Source organism: Limulus polyphemus, unplaced genomic scaffold, assembly GCF_000517525.1.
Source record: "Limulus polyphemus unplaced genomic scaffold, Limulus_polyphemus-2.1.2 Scaffold908, whole genome shotgun sequence".
NCBI lineage: Eukaryota > Metazoa > Arthropoda > Merostomata > Xiphosura > Limulidae > Limulus > Limulus polyphemus.
Window position 1 is genome coordinate 190,674 of NW_013666518.1, and position 15,110 is coordinate 205,783.

The following is a 15,110-nucleotide window of genomic DNA, read 5'->3' on the forward strand; positions in this document are numbered from 1 at the left end:
TCACAAAACGATACAAGAGTTGGCGGTGGGTCCTCTTAATCAGTCTCCCTTCTCTCTAGTCTACCAGTTCAAAAAATCAGGAAGGGTTATACGTAGATACCCTTGAGTAGCTTGGGCAAAATTATGTTGTTTGAAGTTAAACAAAAAGCTACACAATGGGCTATCTGTGTTCTGCCCACAACGGGTATCGAAACTCGGTTTATAGCGTTGTATGCCCGCAGATATACCGCTGCACCACTGGGGGGGGGGGGGGCTCGAGAAGTCATGAAACAAACAATAATGGAACTGTGACCAGCTGTTGTGTCGATGCAGCTTACACACATATTATTTTCCAAGTTTTACTGCAAATGATGCATATTGAAAAATCTATCTAAAATGTGTAACGCTAGGTGCACGTGCACGTCTTAATTTTTAGGCCGCCAATAAAATACAATACTTAAGTAATGGGCAGACTTATCAGTCGCATAATCGCAAAAGGCGCCCTAAGTGGCGTTCGTTTTCAGTAAATGTTCTCGTTTTCTACAGCTATGGCAGCGTATCAGATTCCACAAATCCATATTCCAAATGGGTTTTAAGTTACAATCTACGTCGGATCAAGTACTGTGATCTGACCGATACTCTTGTACCATCTCCATAGTGCACAGCGTGTTTTTTGCGGCAACTTTAAAAACTCAGATTCGCAGTTAGGGCACGATTACTCCATAGCCACACCTGGCCCACCTCATAATACAATAATATTATATTTACTACAGTGATGAATGTCGGGAAAACAGACGCACACACACACACAACCTACACATTAAAAAAAACTAAGCAAAAAAGTTCAGTTATTTGGCATTTGACGACACGATAATATTTGCTAAAAATAATATTAAAACGCCACCTACTCTCCTACTCTTTGAAGCACACTTTGCGAGTTCTCTTTTAACTTATTATGGTGAAATCTGCAATCTTCTGAAAGCTAAAGAGAAAGGGAAGTATAAAAATGTAATGTATTTCAAGATATTGTTTGTTATTGAATTTTGGCGCAAATTTGTTTCAACTTAAGCACAATGGGCTATCTGTGCTCTGCTCACCACGGGTATCGAAACCCGGTTTCTAGCATTGTAAGTCCGCAGACATACCGCTGTGCCACTGGGGGACTTTTTGCGCAAAGCTACTGCAGAGCAATATCAGCCAATGGTTCTTAATTTTTGAAGTGACAGATTAGAGGAAAAGCAGCAAGTCAGCAACACCCAACGCCAACTCTTGAGCTACTCTTTTACTAGCGAAAAGTGGGATTGACCATCAAATTATAACGCCTCCGTAGCCGAAACGATGAGCTTGTTCGACGATGGGTTTCGATCCCGCAACCCTGCAGATTTCGAATTGAGTGCCCTAACCACCAAGCCATGCCGGGCCCTAAAAATACTGTAATCATATGTTCAAAATAATAAACGCCTACTGGGATGTTTGTGTTTCAAGGAAAACTGAATTTATTTTCATATTGGGTTGTATTTATACGTTCGTCAGGCAACATTGAAATAGTGTTATATTTTGTTTACTGTCTTGTTTGCCAGTGTTTTAATATTAATCACACATTAAGTGTCACTCACGTAGAAAGTTCGATATTTTGATTTCTATACCACTTATTACTTAAAGAAAAGTCGTTGAATTAAAACACATAGACCAACACTAACACATTATACGAATCATCTCCTATCGTGTATTGGAGCCGACCATTATGATGAAGCACGGGAGGGGGAGAACGTTTAGCAGCCATATTACTTCAATAAAATAAACTGAATGCCGAGTGTGCATGATGTAAGAGGATCGTTGTGTTAGTAGAAAACGTAAAACATATGCTAATAGAAATAATTTAAATGTTGAAAAAAGAAAATCGGCGTGACTCTACACTTCCTCCCTACCCTTCCCAAGTCGTATGTTTAACTAATCAACAATGTTGTTTTTAAATAAATGTGACTGATAATGGCATTCGCTCTTGAAACTGATTGTTGTTAGTATTTATTTTATAATCGAATTGTTGTGTTATTTCTGTTCTGTTTTGCTGTTTATCTAATATGTTTATTGAGTATGTCTGCGGACTTACAATGCCAGAAGCCCTCAGTGGCACAGCGGCATGTCTGCAGACTTACAACGCTAGAAACCGGGTTTCGATACACTTGGTGGACAGAGCACAGATAGACCATTGTGTAGCTTCGTGCTTTACTACAAATAAACAATTAATTAATCAACAGTTATAAAAAAACGAGTGTTAACCTGCTTGGAATGGTGACTGTTAAATAAATATTTGTTTTGGCGCAGTTCTTACAACTGGTCACGATAGTGAGCTCTAGCAATGTAAGCTTTCTCTTCATCCTTATATATAAGTATGTAGCATAAAGTACAAGTATATAACATGGATTTTTTATTTACAATAAAGACGTGATTACTGCTCCATATAACGTATTTTAAACAGTTTATGTAAAAGGGTTTTCAATCAGTTACACAAATTAATAGTTATGGTGACGTCATCAGTAAATTATGCGATTTTGCACTACCGAAGGTTCAAACCTTCGTTAGGTAATGTGTTCCGAACCTTCGAAGGTCAAAATTTACCCTACGTTACAGCCTATTTTCAGACACGTAATACGCGTATCTGTCATCAAACAATGTATTTTGGTACGCAGTATTTTCGTGAGCTTGAAATGCGTAACTGTATAAATCTAAAAACTTTTAATATATATATCCATTATCTGCCACAAGGAGTCGTCACATTCATCTTTACTTAGAATTGTTAAGCTGAATACAACAAGAGAAAATTTTTATTTACAGCAAAAGTAAATAAACTCGTATTAATATTTTGTATTCTTGTTAAGAGACAGTGAAATATTAGTAAATAAACTTGAAAATAACACAATATTGGTCTACGAATCACTAAAGTATATGCTTTAAACTTATTACAGTAATATGGCTTTTTTTTGCGGTAAAAATACGTTTTGTTATCATAGAAATCTATACACAAATATTAATAAGAATATTACGCATTTATCATAATACGTCAGCTCAGTATGTCAAAAAGTGAGACAGCTGGCATTCCCTGATTAGGATGTACATCTGGCTCAGTTCCCTACGTCGACAGTTGGCATCCCGTGACTACGATGCACATCTGGCTCAGTTCTCTACGTCGACAGATGGTATCCCGTGATTAGGATGTTCATCTGGCTCAGTTCTCTACAGATAGCATCCCCTGATTAAAATGCAGATCTGGCTAAGTTCTCTATGTCGACAGTCCAAACAGCAAGTGTGTCGCTATTAATGTACACGCCTCGCGTTAGCCCCGTGGAGCAGGGATAAGCTGTAGAGCTTATAATGCTAAAATTAGTGTGGTTCAATTCTCGCAGTAGACACAGTGTTGATAACTTATTGTGCAGATTTGTGCTTAACAACAACGAAATCGACTTAACGAACTATGAGAATCCTTAATCTTCGTGATTTATATCATGGGTACATACACTGCAGAAAGTATTTTGGTATAAGGCGAAAACTGAAAAGTACGACATCCCAGTGGGTCCTCCTATGAAAAGGAGAATTTAGCATAGAGATCAATATGTATTCCTCAAGGATGCTGACTAGCTGGAAGAACAAATGAGAAAGGGATTTTTGTCGACTGCGCAGGATCCAGAATTCACTGATTTAGTGATAGCAGGCGTTAACGTCTACCAAACTCGAAACTTTTTAAGGCAACATCATGCATATAAAATGAAGTATCGAGACTTTTGGTTGTAATCTGTAAAGTCGTGTAGCTACACCAGTCAGAGCAAATGGTTTTGTGTGACGTGTAACAGTTTTTAATGACATCACATATACCCTTGTTCGGAGAGATCCGTGATAATAGAAGTCAATTTAAACTATATGTGGAACAGTTTATACTGGTACGAGATCGAAGCTAAAGTATTGGTACCGAAAACGTTTAATATATATCTACAACGTCGTCGTTCTAAAATCTATAATAAGAATAATTCAATTGAAGTTCCAGTCGTTCTAGCGTTTTGATCGTTCTTCTACCACACGTTCACGTTGGCTGTTTGGCTTTAGCCGGAACAACCACTTTCAACTGAGTGCAAGCCGGACCAATTTTACGACGTTTTCAGTGATCAATAGTCATATCAAAGGAAACACGGTGAATAATACAAAGAGGAGTTTGAAAGATACTTTTAATTCTTCAAGATTTGAAATATCGATTAATCTACGTTAGTTACTCAAATATTATTTGTTACAGAACTGCGTGACGTTAGTTACTCAAATGTTATTTGTTACAGAACTGCGTGACGTTAGTTACTCAAATATTATTTGTTACAGAACTACGTGTCTTCTTCTCTTACACCAACTGTTATTTGTATAACTGTGTCACAAGTAACAATACAATTATTTACGTACTTACACAATATTAACATACTCGATATTTTCTCCATTAAGGCCTATTACTACTAACTGTTATATTCTAAACCTCCACCCGCTCTCTAACCGATTGATTATAACTTTTAAATCACATTCTGCACTGTCATTTCTTAGTTTACGACAAAGATTTATTTTTATTGTTTAACCATCCCTGACACCCTTCATTGGCACAACGTGGCTGCACAGATAGATAAGAAGGAGAATTCGTCCCTGCAAACCCCGTGTGATTCTGATAAAGGATGTGGTACAATAATTAACGAGCTGGGTGTCGATTTCACATTTCCACTAGGTAAGGAACTGGTTCACCAGTGGAGGAGAGAGTACGAGCACCCAGTCTGCAGGAAAAACCAACTTTACACCGTTCCCCATACATAACAAGTTATGTAACGAGACTAGAATGTTTAACTAGCAAAGCTATTATTATGATTGGTGGGTTATTAAATAAAAACATCTAGAAATGACGTACTTACTGCTACAATTACCTTTAATAGTCAGCACACGGTAAACGAGAAGCCCAATTATACATTTTAAGCGCTGAGGCATAACGTCTAATCTGTTAAGATTTCATTACTTGGTGCATCGAGCTAATAATAAGTTAAAGAAATGAAAAGCAATATTAAACCGCTGGGTAGAAAATAAAAACTTTCTTGCTGGTACATTTTCATCCCGACCATAAACAAAACAATATGTTTTCACCAAGACTTTGCTATACAGACCAAAGCAACTAATGTAACCAAGATAAAGGATAATAACATGTTATGAAACTGGTATAAGAAAGTATATATAGACTGGAGAATAATAATCAATATAAAAATACTAAAATACATTAGACTAATAAAAGCATGGCTCACAGCCCCTGGTGGATCACTTCTCCGCATATTTATATCTCAAAAGACTTATTATAAATCAAAGTAATGGTTTTTTCTTTGTTAATTACAGTCTTCCTCAACTATAAACGCAGGTTGTTATTTACTCTAGTAAGAACTAATTTATTATGTTATTTCTTATGTCGTTAAATAATAAATATACTTTATGATTTTGAAATTCTCAGAAAACTATGAACAAAAATTGCACAGTTATTTATTTAGCCGCTCCATTTTTTAAAGTATAACATCTTGACTGGCATGGCACCTTAATTACCCGATAGCCATTTTCTGAAACAACTAACAAAGTAACAAAATAAATATAACCCAATATACAGAAAAATTAACTTAATCACAGTTATTTCTTTACTTATCTATTCGCGCCATCTATCCTCAATAAAACTAACCATGCTTCAACTGTCAACTGTTTAATATTGGTTATTTCTTGTCTTTAAAAATCACATCTAGATGGAGTAAAAATTATTTCTTTAGCTTATAGTCAATCTTTTCAGCTTACAGTATGTGAAGTGATCCACCACGAGTTGTGACGTCATGCTTTTTATTACTCTGTTGGAAATAAAATAATTTATGTCATTTTGAGCTCAACTTTCTGAAATGTCTAAAGAAGAAATGGTCAAAATAAGTTCACACAATATCATTATTTCACTGAGGATTTGGTGTCCAGATATACTATCTCCAATTTCGCCATCTATCGGACGTTGAAGAACTATAAATTAACTTTTACCTTGTAGCTTTTAATTTAAGCATTGTTATTGAAAATATTATGTAATTATTTTATTATGATTAAAGAAAAAGGATATATAAATTGTAACGGACAATTTCCAGATATATAACGTAATTAGTGAATTTAATGTTCTAACTTCAATTATTATTACTATTATTTATTTTTTTTGCCTGGCCAGTTGTTATTTGTTTCTGTAACTTAAGTATTTGTGCTTTAAATTAATCAGTTTCAACTGCAAGTTTTGGTTTACAAGTACTGTTTAAAGGTAGAAAATGACTGACTGGAAACTGATAATATTTTTTTAATGATTTTCTTCGCAATAAATCCACATAATTATAAACATCAATGGTGATTTAAACCTTTTAGCACTCTTTCTGGTCACTGGCATATAAAAGTAATCAACATGCAATCAATGATGCGACTCAATAGAGAGAGAGAGAAAAAAAGGATTTTTCTGACAACCCCTGGTTCGAGGCCTCAGTCCCTGCCAAAACAAATAATCAAATAAAAATAACAAAGATGATTGATGACCATCCTCCTGCTGGATGATTTCTTGCAGTAACCATAAAAACTTCACTTGGAAATGAACAAAAACATTCCCTTCTCTGATATTTACAAACACTCATTCACTTGCAGTCTTTTATTCAAAGAGAATAATAAGAATGGCAATATAAAATACCTTATAAAGAATGACAAAAGATTTTCTAGAAGTATAAAACACAACAAATTAGATTTTCTTTTCAATTGTGTATTTTAATGTTTTGTCTACCAAGACACATACACACACATAAAAATGCCACCTGGGTTGTTTTGTATAAATAGGCTCTATGACAAAAAACAACAATCACAAAACATAGAAGCCAGCATCTACAAGAAAGAGAGGGAGACAATCAGGTGAATGTCTAAAACTAGGGGGATAAGTAGAGGGAGGTAACTCACCTGGTTCTGCATCATTTGCCCATGAGGGGGCTGGGGATGGGGGGACGGTTGTGAAACTGGCTGCTGCGGTGTAGAGGGCCTCATGTGAGTGTTCTGTAAGGAAAAGATTAAACACTGGGTCAAGCACTACTAACAACACACTGTAACACAGACCAACCCACAGCACCACAAACCAAGCTCACTCATTCTATAGATCCTCTTACTACCCATACAAATATCAACACCTATTACTGGGTGCTTCATGCATAGAAGGGCATTTTAAACAAGTACAATTTTCTTAGGAATACTTTGACTATGAATATTTATTTTTCACGGTGTTATTTGTATTATCATCTGGTTAATTAATGAAATTATTTTTGTACTATGATTATTATTACTACTTATATGATTACAACAAGTACCTGTCAGTGTTTTATTATCAGATTCATTATTGGTACTACTGTTATATTATTACTGATATTGACATGATTTCTACTCAAATAATTGTGGGTATTTTGTGTTTCAGATTAAATTTATTGTATTACCATTATAGTATTGCTACTTGTAATGGTTGAGTGTCATTTTTAACTCCATTTAAAAATATGTATTTTCACATAACATGCTTATTCCTAAAGTTTAAGCTTGAAAATATCATAACTTAATTAAGAATTAAAACTTTAAAAAATATTCCCCTTTTTATCTCTGGCATAAAAATGTTTTACCTAATTTTTGGATCTTGTCAATTCCAGTGGCTTTCAATCATTGTGTTCAAGAAATGAAAAAATTAATAAAAAAAGGTTCTTCATAAAGAATAAACTTTTATTTTTTGACATGTCAATATTTTCATGTGATCCCCATGTCTGTTTCCACACCCCTCTAAAAGAACTTCATCCAAGATAAGTGTCTTTTATTTTTTGATATGTCAATATTTTCATGTGATCCCCATGTCTGTTTCCACACCCCTCTAAAAGAACTTCATCCAAGATAAGCGTTTTTTATTTTTTGACATGTCAATATTTCCATGTGATCACCACATCTGTTTCAACACCTCTCTAAAAGAACTTCATCCAAGATAAGCATCTTTTATTTTTTAACATGTCAATATTTCCATGTGATCACCACATCTGTTTCAACACCTCTCTAAAAGAACTTCATCCAAGATAAGCGTTTTTTATTTTTTGACATGTCAATATTTCCAATATTTCATCCAAATGATAGATTTAAGAAACCACACTCTTCATTTCGGAATGTTTCTGTTAATAATTTCACCTAAGTTGCTGTCAGAAGTTAATTATAAACAGCAATTAAATATCAAACCTAAGTAAGCCACTGACAATTAATTTAAAAATGAAACATTTTACAATGTTGGCACAGACACATGGAGAGTGTAATTGTAAGTAATACAGGTTCAGCTCAGATACAGAAGCAAATAATCTTCCAAAAAAAAAGAAATCACTTATTCTTCCCACACTCTCAATCAAGTCTCCTGAAATTCTTTTCTAATCTTTTTACTGTGTCTGATTGACTGAGTGACAAAACACAATATATTTTTTTTTCCCCTACTTTCCCTTCCCTTGCTTCTTTTTTTTGCATCTCAATTTTTGCCCTTTTCCATGACTACTCCTCCAAAAAAAAAAGTCTTCTCAAATTTTAAAAAATCTCAGGATTATTCCCATACCTCTTGAACACTTATTGGGAAGAATATTTACTCCTAACAAATAATATATTTGTAAACTTTCATGTTTTCTTTATGCTAACTGGATCTACAAACTTTGTTTAATTAAATATTACACTAATTAAACAATTAATATTGAACTGAAGTAAATAACACTATAAATACAATCTTAAATGTATATTTGTTTTTTTTCTTCTTGTTACCCAATTTTTTTTCTTCTAAGTTTTCTTAAATAAGCAAATGATATTAGAGGAAATTACTAAACAAAATTCACTGCAAAAATATATATACATAAATTTTATTAAAAACACTCATTTCTTTTGACCACTCGCTCGGTTTAAGACATTAAAATTTTTCTATATTATTCCCTGTTAATATACAAAAGTAATTAATGGAAAAAGTCATTAAAAAGTTTGGTAATTTACAAATAATTATCTAAATTAAACACCAATCTATGTATTCCTAGTTTTGAAATACAAATTTCTCATTAAGTACAATGCCCCAAATTAGTAAAATAAATACTTTATTTAAATTGCACGCAATTCTTTTTATAAATGAGTTCTTTCTGAAGAAATTGCTTTTAACAAAAATATATTTACTAATTAGTCTGACTGAAAAAATAAGCAACTATAATGAAGATTAACTCTATCTCGAAATTTACTATGCTTTTTTTTTTCTGTGCCTGACTACGTGTTTATAAAAATCAAAGAATACTTTGAAATTACAAATCAGATCACTCATTAAAAGACAGTAAATTATATGATAATAATTACTTATGTAATTACGTGCCCCGTAGTGTGCTAATTACATTTCAAAATATCAAAGTTAAGACTATTTTATTTTTACTTATCAATAGTTATTATGTTTTGTGTTCTAGATGCTTTACAATTGGCGGAGTAAATCGGTTGTCAAGGTGACGACAAAAAAAAAAAAACGTGAGAAGGAAACTATGTGTTGAAGAGCGATTACAAAAATCATTAGCAAATGAAAATCTTTGGTTGCGAACGTACGTAGAACAATTTCTTTTTTATTAATTGATTGATGAATGATGTTATTTTTTTATCTTGTAAATTTTGTTTTTGGCGTATTCGCTATATTAGTTAATATTACAAGGTTTAAAACCGTAGTTAACCTTTCAAATTATATATACGTTAGCTTTTCACTCCTTACTTGCCCTTTCAAACAAAAATATATTTACACTATAAATACAAAAAAATCTCAACACTTTGAAAGACACACAAGCTATGATTTGGTAATGCAAGTGTAAGCTGCAATTTTTAAGCACTTAAATACATTAGCGCTCAAACTATTTCCACCTCCTTCCATTAGTTAGATGTACTGCCATAATTGTGTAATGTTCCGTCACCAGGTGACTCCGCTATCTAGTTGTATTGCACACGACCAGTGACTTCGTAATTTTGACATCTTACATTTGAAAGTACAAATGTTTTTCAGTTATTTAAGTCTAAGCCACGTTAAGTTATTGGAAATTTCTTTATCATTTAGAAAGACGTGATACTAATGCAGTTAATGCTAAGGTATTTAATTAATAACGGCCTGTCTGTCAACTCTCCCATTTCACGGGAAGACTCCTTTTTTGTATTAAACTGAAGTATGTATTTATAATTCAGCAAATGCACAAAGGTGAGTTAGATTGAAGTTGTTTGATTTTCAGCAGTTTTAATCACAAAGACGAAAACAAATGTTTAAGTTTAATAAAAGTAACATTAACCGTACCTTGTACGACGTAAAGCTACATGTGATTATGAAGTTGTACTTCTCACTTGCAACTTGCTACTTTTGGATTAAGATTCAAAAATAACGATTTTTCTAAATTTTTTGTCACTGACGATACCAATGCCATATAAAGTTTACTACTCAATTATAAAATGAATAATAAACGAGCAATAGTACATACTGTAATGCTATCATTCTGATAAAATATTTTTAATAGTTGAAGAAACAAAATTACAGTTAAGGTTTGATAACCTATATTTACTTAACTAGATAGGCATTTACAATTACTGTGCAATCAAACTTACTAGCATATATACTTTCGTTGTTTATTATAATAAAAATGTAATATTGAAAAAGATTTATAAAATCGTATTATAAAAACCCGAAAAACTCTAGCACTTTTGACCCATAATCTTCCTTAATCCTGAATTGAGCTTACACGTACATGATTTCCCACTAGAAGGTACCACCGCAGAATTTTATTCATATACCCTTTAGCTATAAATTAGGTTGAAGTACCCCCCCCCCCTCGTGAATGATACATGAACTGTATTTGTTACATTATCCTCTGACAAAATGAAAGATAGCAACTCCCTAATCTTTGCGTAAGTCTAAGCTGATGAGGGATATTGACTAGTGTCTCCAGGGCAGCTTCATGTGGCACATAAATATGAAAAGAAAAAAAAAAGGACAAAAAGATTTAAAATACTATTTGTTATGTCTTAGATTTGAAATCCATAATAAACTAATTAAACGGATTTTGAAGCAAATTTGTAGTTTACCATGATTTTTACACATTTGTTAGGCGTAGTTTGTCATAGTTTTAACCAACACGAAGAAAATGGAAGCATGCGGCAACAATTCCATTTTAGTACTTTGAAAACTGTGCTTCAAACTATCAAAGGTCTTAATATGTGAATACTGTTAAACATCAAACGAAATATAAAAAGTAATAATAAAACTTTACAAAATTATTTCGCGTTACTTCAGTTGAAAATATATACGAAACAAATGGTTTCAGGGCAATATTTCGTACAAAACAATTTTAAGTAATCTCGTATACGGTATATCGAACCGTTTCATACAACATATATACACTTATCAAAAACTGCAAGGTTAGGAGTTTGTATTATAGTGGTGCCATCTATCGTTCGTATGTACCATTACTAATTCTTTTTATAAATATTTAAAAATGAATTATATATAATGAAAGAACTATCAGAAAGAATCACCTAAATCCAATAGGGTTAAAAATACCCACAAACTTAGGCGCTTGCGAATATTTGACTATTCTTCTTTGGGAATAAAAAATGAGAGCCTACTTCAACAGATTAATTATCATTAATTTGGAGCTAAAGAGATGAGGTAATTAGTGCCACAGTTTTAATTATTTTTATGCGTGTAACCCTTCTTAGTTTTAGCTTAATTGTAATTAAATTTATAAATAAGTAAACGTTGTACACAGATAAATAGCTAAAACACCCTTAACACTAAAAATTAACTTCAGTGGTAGCTTAATTTAAACTATCTTTTTAAGCAGTACAACTTAATTTTGTTTGCAAAATAACCATTTTGATTTTCATACAGACAATAGTTTCATGTCAAATATAACAGTTCTCTTAACAATGTATTTACATAAAATGTAATGAAAAACTTGTTTTAAAAAGGAGGTTTGAGTAAAATATAGGTTCTGACAATGTTTTTAATAATAACAGTTTTTACTTTTTTCACCTAGATTGTGCATATATGTGAAAGGTGATGCTCTACTTGAAGTCCATGATGGTGAGTTTATATATGTCAACTTTATTATATTTTAAGAAATTATTGATATTAAATTTGTAAAAGTCTGAACTGAAACGACATGTTTCAACAAATAGTTTTTTTTTTAGCATTAAGTCCATATCCGTCAGTTATAGCTAACACCAGAAGAAACTAAGTTTGGGAACAAATACAGTAATTTGATCAAAAAGAATAAGGAAAAAAAAAGTTAATTACACCATAAGTTAATATAGCTAATATCATTTTATTAAATCAATCAATCCAAGTGCAATAAGTGGCATTTGTTTTGGTTTGTGGATAACAAGTCTAACTAAACATGCTTTAGTCTTTAAAATATTTAAAAGAATATTGCATTTTAAACAGAAGTTTGAATGATCAATTTGTAGCGAAATGACAACAAATGTAGCAAAAAAAAGGAACTTGAACAATAACCTTAAAATCAACTTGAATTTAATGGTACCTATAACCCAAAGACTAACTTGACCAAATTTGATAAAAAACAACTAACTAATGTGACCTCACTGTAGCATTTATCATTAATCTTTAAGTCTAATAACAACCAAGGTTTGAAAGTTTTGCTATAATAAAATCTAATTTGACCTGTATGTGACCTTTACTTTATTTTATGTGCACATAAAATGCATACTACTTAGTTTGGTTCTTAAACTATCTTGCCTTCAAAGCAAAGTTGACATCTAAAGCTTAACCACTTGGCCAAATTTACCATCAGGGATAAAACAACAACATTGCTTTTTTTACCTTTGTCACTCTAACCATTTACATTGGGAGCTGAGGTGACTTTATATAAACAGTTATGAACTGATACCAATGTTTTGATACTTATGTACAAGTTAAACAACAGATGATCACCCAGATCTTAATTTCTATGCACAATTAAGAAAAAAATGAGCCAATAGTTAATGAAATTTGGTTGATATGCAAGTATATAAAACCACACAAATATATATAAATATATATATTAGTGATATCTGCTAATTGATTAATTGATTACATTTGATTGATTTATTAGTACAGTATTCCTTAAACCATGGTTTTTACAGGAAATAATCAGGCACGTGCTGCCAGCAAAGTTGACATTCCTTAAGTCAGCAGGTCAAAATTAGTGATATTGGCAGACAGCCTGAGTAGCTCTACCATAACAAAGACAAAGCAAGCAAATTTAGTGGTAATGGGAATCGAACCCGAAACTCTCTAATTATGAGCCTTAACCCCCCTAACAAAAAAGCTTATTGTATTTTCAAAATTGTTTGGATAGTTTTTCAAAAACACTGGAAAGTAGTTTTACTTTGAAATCAGGAACTCTGTGAAAACAGAATACAAAAAAGAAGAGATTTTAAAGTGAAGTGACTTTATCATTAACAATTCTTTCTATGTTAAAACACTTTTGAAGTTTGATAGACAAAACTTAAACTTAAAAATATATTTTATTTTTACTTTAAGGTTTTGTTTTTGTTACTAGCACACTTTAGTGAAAGGGTTAAATCAGTAAGCTGTGAGTCATAATAACACTTACTGAGAGAGAGGTACCCTGCTTGAAGCAATATAGGTTGATGTCCAAAATGTTAAATAATGGCTGTAGTGTCCAAAACTCTCAAAAATTGTTATTAAAGCAATTAAACAACAATCCAACAAACTAAATATTGTATCTTCAACACCATAAAAATCTAGAAATATTTATAATAGCAGATGGCATGCACTATATGTTTTAACTAAATGGGATTCATAGCCCTAATTGTATTTTTGAACATTATATATATATACACACACACATCTGATGTTGATTAAGTTATGATAAAATTTTCTTTATCGACCATGCATTTAATTATGTGTGAATTAAACTACCCCAGTTAGCCTCCACAACAATCACACTATTTATATATTTACTAGTATATCACAAGTTATGTTGGGGTCCTTTTATCTAGCTCTGGGATGAAGCTAGTCCATTAAGTAATTCTAGGTAATAAATTTTGTAAGAGCTATAAAGAGCTTGTTAAATGTGTACATATAATATGGTGAGAGAATCATAATTTTTAACACACTTTTTCCATAACTGTACTGATAATATGTCCTATCAGAGTACCAGATTAAATATGCTGCACAATGTCTAATTCCACCACTGCTGTTTCTTAAAATTCAAAGAACTCTGATTTGTTCTATCTCTATCCAGAGAAATTTCTTTTTGTTGAAAGCACATAAAATGTGTTTAGTGTTGTTTCTACCCTGAGAAATATCTTTTTATTAGCAGTACAAGAAATGTGGTTCAGGCTACCTGTACCCTGGGAAGTCTTTTTAGTTAATGGAAACAAGAACTATGGTTTATGTCAGTGGTTCCCAACCTTTTTCACTTCACAGACTGGCAAAATCTTTGTTAAAAAAAAAAGCTTACAACCCATTAGGAGTTTACAGGTCTATACAGAATCTTCAAGAAGCTTTGAAGTGTATGTAATTGAAGTTCAATTATTATACAACAAATTAAGAAGAAAAGAATAGTTTTTTACATACAAATTTACAGATTAAAAGTTTCACGTAAAACAAATCTTACACAATACTTTTTATTTCCCACTGGATGCTTCAGTGGACTGGCACTGGTCTGCAGTCCAGTGGTTGGAACCTGTTAGTTTACGTTATTTGTTTACAGAGAAGCTTTCGCTTTGATGAAATATAAATGGGGTTATCAGTACTATGCGAATAACTCTTTCTGTTGGTAGTTTGATAAATATGATTTGTGTCATCTCTACTTCAACAATTGTCATATTTCTTGGCAGCCTACACCATTAGGAGTATTGTATTTTTGTTCACTGATACTCGTAGTATCAGTGAACTTTTTATTCCCCATGTTTGTTGTATCTCAGAAAAAAAATATCAAACCTAATTACATTTCATGTTACAGGAATTATTGATGATCACAGATCTTTAGAAATTCATCAATTTC

At 32.3% G+C, this 15,110-nt stretch overlaps 1 protein-coding gene and 1 long non-coding RNA gene across 7 annotated transcripts in view; one reads left to right on the forward strand and one right to left on the reverse strand.

The window, feature by feature from the left end:
* Positions 1-15,110, reverse strand: part of LOC106461170 (single-stranded DNA-binding protein 3-like) — a 226,729-nt gene that overhangs the window by 92,923 nt on the left and 118,696 nt on the right. For all 6 annotated transcript variants that reach the window (XM_022388031.1, XM_022388035.1, XM_022388034.1 and 3 more), the window contains exon 7: positions 6,988-7,080. In XM_022388031.1, coding sequence (XP_022243739.1) covers positions 6,988-7,080 — 93 coding nt within the window. The remainder of the gene's footprint in view (positions 1-6,987; positions 7,081-15,110) is intronic.
* Positions 1-15,110, forward strand: part of LOC111086187 — a 38,798-nt gene that overhangs the window by 7,841 nt on the left and 15,847 nt on the right. Inside the window, exons 2-3 of the long non-coding RNA XR_002610940.1 lie at positions 9,519-9,647; positions 12,114-12,160. This is a non-coding gene — a long non-coding RNA (uncharacterized LOC111086187). The remainder of the gene's footprint in view (positions 1-9,518; positions 9,648-12,113; positions 12,161-15,110) is intronic.